Here is a 4,731-nt window from a genome sequence, read left to right as displayed (position 1 = left end):
GCCCCTGCCGGTGGGCCCAGCTGCAGCCTTGCCAGCTCCCACTGGGCAGGAGACAGGAGGGCACAGCCAATTCCCTCCCAGGAATAACAATGGCACTTCAGGCCTCGGGGCTCTAATGCAGTTTTCACTTCACTCGGGTGCCCTGTACACAGCACAGGCGTTGCCAGTTCATTCTAAATTTTAAAAAGAAGATGAAAATGTCTCAAATAATTGAGTCTGAAGCATCTCACCAAGGAGTAATGTTTTCAGATGCCAGCTGTGGATGGTGAGTTCTGCGTGTCTGCACACAGGGACTGCTCACCAGAGCTCTGGGCTGGGGACAGCCACCAGCACGAGGTGCAGGGCAACCTGCAGCCCAACAGCCAGCCAGGCTGTGTCACCTGGGACAGCTCACACAGCTCACCCCGGGGACAGGGCAGAAGGAGCAGCCAGGGCACCCTGATATCCTTAACCCCCTGCTACTCCTCTCTGCCATCTGAGAAGCATGGGATGGCATGGAATTTACTCACTGAAAATGGGATTTACTCACTGAAATCAGGCACAGGAATAAAACTAGCCATTGGAGAAGCTGGCTGTTCCATTCCCATCCCATAAGCCATAATCAAACATTATATATATATAATCTAAAACCCTTACGTTAAAGATTTCTGTAAAGTTGATTCTCCCTAAGTAAAGATTTTGGACAGACTGAGAAAGCTTCACGTTAAATGCCTTAAATTTTCTTTTATGTTTTAAGCACTTTCAAAATCAAAGGAAAATAAGGCTGAAAACATTTCAGGTGTATTTACAAGTCTTTTTTTTTTGGCAGTTAACACATTGCAGGTACAAGTCTCATCACTTCACAAGGAAAAAAACTAAAAAAATGTAAAGTACCGGAACTGCGGGAGGCTAAAGTCACCACACAGAGATACCAATGCTTTCCTCACTAGGGAATCCCATAATATTTGCGTGTCAGTGATTGACAGCTGTCAGACTGAACTGATTGACAGGCCGCACAGCACATAACTGTAAAGTCTATCCACTTGTTATAAAACAGAATACATAAAATGGTTACAAAAGGCTTTTGGAGAAAAAAAACATTATTTAAAGCAAACAAATACAATCTCTTCTTTTAACTTTTCAACTTTAGAACAATCATGCAACAACAAAACTAGTATTCATTCTTTAAAGTCTTCAACTGCACTATTAAGCTGCAAAAATGCTTTAAAATTCCATATTCACAATCAAACAGCAGTATGTAAATTCTAGTCTTGAACTACATCAGTTCCCCTCTGAAAGCACAATCATTTATGGAAAACAGTAGCAATAAGGCAATGTCTGAGAAAATCAAGTACAGAATCAAATTATATCTGATCACCCAGATTTTAAAAATATGCTTCTCAAAGAATGAAACTGTCCCAAATCTGACCTGTGCCCCAGCATTTCTCTCTCCTGCAAGCATACCAGGTAGGGAAACCTGCAATAACTTCACACTACATAATGAAAATAGCAGACTTGCACATGTCTAAAATGATTGGCCTTCAGAGGTGACCTTCTCCACTCTCACACACACACAGGGACGTGGCAGTAAGTGGCCCCAGGTTTTGGTGACCCCAGGTTTTGGTGACCCCATCTGAAGTCCCGCCCACAGGGGAGAGCTGCTCCCCACCACAGGCAGGGCAGGCACGTGACACTGGGAGTTCATTAATCTCTAAAAGCTGACCTTTAAATCTAATAAGCAGCAGTTTACACATAAGATCAACTTATTCAAAGCTTAAGAAGTCCCTCCCTAAGTGCCTGCTTTGAGATGGAAAGGAACTGTTTGAAACTTGAAGAGACTATCCTCAGGGAATTGCAAGTCCTGCCCGCCCCCAGTGAGGGAACAGAGGTAATGACCAGCTTTGGGGTTCCTTTGCCTTTTCATGCATCAAGATAAAAGAACTTAATAAAAAAAAGATCAAGCATCACTTCAGTTAAGAAGATAATGTCACTGCTGGGGTGAATTGAAGAAACTAGTGTTTAAGCAAACTCAGCTTCACAGGTAAACACAATTCAGTTCTAAATATTCTAGAAGTTAGTAAACTGCAAACTTGAATTTGTTCAGAAAGACCAGGGGGACACTCCTGAAGTGTTTGCCTGTAACAGCTCTAGGAAAGTGCAGGCCTGTGTCTTGGGGAAGGCTCAGGGAAGCCAAACACTGGCTCTGTCCCATCTCACTCACACCACTCACACTGCTGGAACTCAAGAGTCCCCTTACCTTCTCTCCCCTGGTCTTCGAGTCTTCCTTCTCCTTCTTTCTTGCCGCTGTGATAAACTCATTAAACAAGGCCTCTCGATCTTTCATCTTTTCAATTGCCTTGAACCTCGAGTCTTTAGCATGCTTGGCTGCAAATTCACTAAAAGTAGTTCTGCAACAAAATGGCAAGTGAACTCATTTGGCAGAGCTGTCTGGGCTGTGAGGCAGGTTCAGCAGGGAGGTATTTCCTCTGCTGCAATACATGCCAGAGCACAACTGACAAAAACCCAAAAGGCAAATCCTATGGTCTCACTATAGAGCTGCTGGACCATGAACTCTATAAAAAGAGTCAGCACTCACACAAGAGGTGTTTGTCAGAGACTTACAAGGGTGGGTTGGTTTGTTCAGATACAGCCACCTGCAGAAGGGGCAGGTGTAGAGAGAGACTACAGCGCAACCAAGGAGAAGAAACGAAAAAAATCTCAGTTGTCTACAAAACTCTTCTTTTCTTTTCTGTGGGTTAGCAGTTCAGCCACCAGTCTGTCCAGGTTATTTCACAGCTGTGAAACTGAAAATCTCAGGTGCATTCACTTGCAGCCAAACCATGCTAAGAGTTCACCGAGAAAGCCAGCCTTTGGCAGGAGTCCCCAGAGAACACTGGCTGTACCAGCTCTTCCCCCTGCAGTGCACATTGCAGAGCCTGAGCTAAACCAACAGGGCTGAAACCCCTTCAAACACTATGGGCAGAGGCAGCAACACTGGGCTTTCAACCCCTCATCCCAAAGCGTTTCCCTGACCATTCTCTCACCTCCAGGGCCAGATTCCAACCTGTGCAGTAGGTACATTACTGCCACTTACCTCGGAAAAAAATCACTACTGTGCTTTTTCCAAGCTCTGATGCAAATCTGGCCCCAAGAATACGTGAGACACTTATAATCATACGAATGTTTTCATCACAGCATGGAAATAATTAGACTTGGAAAATCCAGCCTACTGTTGCTGTAGGGTAAATTGAAACAAGAAGAGAATTTGGTAGCTTATTCAAAAGGATTAGAAAGTGAATGTACAGCTAGATTGAAGAACAAGAGCTGCTCCAGTGAAGTGGAACACAAACTCTTGAGCATGTTGGACTGAGATAGATGATAAAAAACCAGTCTGGCACTCACAGAAGTACAGCAATATCTTTAGACAAACACTGAAACCAGAAGACAAAGGATAAGATTAAACAAGACAGTATTTCAGCTGGAATTCTCTTTCCCACCCCAGCCCATAATCAGGTAAAGAATCAGTCCCAACACGACATACTGAAGATATGCTGAAAGCTGAGGATATTAAAGCTAACATAACTGTTTCTTAAGGCATTTCCATGCCTCCAGCCTTCCAGCCTACTACTGAGTTATTACTCAGTTCTGAAGCAATTCAAAAGTTACCACAGCACCATCACCAAATTTCCAAAATGAGTCACTGAAAAAAACCAAGCTGAAGTGAAACAAATGAGCTGTTATTTCACTGGGAAAGAATTAATGCCAGATGAGCCAAGAGATGCTGAAAGAGGACCGTTTGGAGCTTATCTGGTGACATAAGCATGAATCTCATGACCTCTATGTGCAGAAGCTGTGAAACAAATAATGCCAGCAGTGAAATCTTGAATGTACATTCACTGTCATCCCCTCGCGCTTACTGCTGCCAGTGGTCTGAATGTGAGGGGGGTGTAATCAGTGCTCTATTAAAGCAACGAGAACATTTTATCATATCATCATTGACATAGTTTGTAACAAGAAAAACATCCCTTCAGTCCCCTCCAAACCCAAGAAATCTCCCTAGTACTTCTCAAAGACTTATTAAGAAGAAACTGGGTTATTAAAGAAACTTGTGGTGGATCCGAGGAGGTTCTCACAATCCAGGGAGTATGCTGGGTATTTCTTCAACTTGAAATATGTCAATCACAAGTTCTATTTTTTAATGGATTAGGTGAATACAAGCAAACAAAGGAAGATTTCAAGAATATCTCATGATTTTTCTCCTCTTTGCCCATTTTGAAAAGATTAATCAACCCAATACCACCCAACATGCTGCATCCTAGTAGAGCTTATGAACATGAACCACAAAGAAACTCCTACCTTGGATTAATCTTTGCTTCTTCCATCATTTTCTTGAAATCCTCCTTGGCCTGCATTATTTTATTTTTCTTCTCCTTGCGCTCTTCCTCTGCTCGGGTTTTCACATATTGATCAAACACCTACAGAAACACCAGTCACCCACAGCAAACACACAAGTGACACACAGAAGCTCTAGGGATAAGGGAGGAAAAGTCCCACGTCCTTCCTTCGCTCTTGTTTCCTTTCCTCTCACCACAAAATCAACACAGAGGAGGCAGAAATCTTAGAGACACTTTGCATTTCAATATGGAATTGATCCAAGCTGCTGCACATGCAGGGTGCTGTACCTAACACACCATCTGAGACCTGGGAAGAAGCTCCTTACACATTCCAGTTAACATTTTCCTGGGTCCCATG

General features: G+C 43.2%; 1 protein-coding gene across 1 annotated transcript in view; it reads right to left on the bottom strand.

Moving 5' to 3' along the window:
- Positions 1–4,731, bottom strand: part of TCERG1 (transcription elongation regulator 1) — a 27,421-nt gene that overhangs the window by 6,329 nt on the left and 16,361 nt on the right. Inside the window, 2 exon segments of the mRNA XM_005418832.2 lie at positions 2,237–2,387; positions 4,336–4,454. Of these exon segments, the coding sequence (XP_005418889.1) occupies positions 2,237–2,387; positions 4,336–4,454 (270 nt within the window).

Source organism: Geospiza fortis, unplaced genomic scaffold (assembly GCF_000277835.1).
Source record: "Geospiza fortis unplaced genomic scaffold, GeoFor_1.0 scaffold55, whole genome shotgun sequence".
NCBI classification, from domain to species: domain Eukaryota; kingdom Metazoa; phylum Chordata; class Aves; order Passeriformes; family Thraupidae; genus Geospiza; species Geospiza fortis.
The sequence above is the reverse complement of the archived record's forward strand: the minus strand, read 5'-3'. Positions and strand labels throughout refer to the sequence as shown.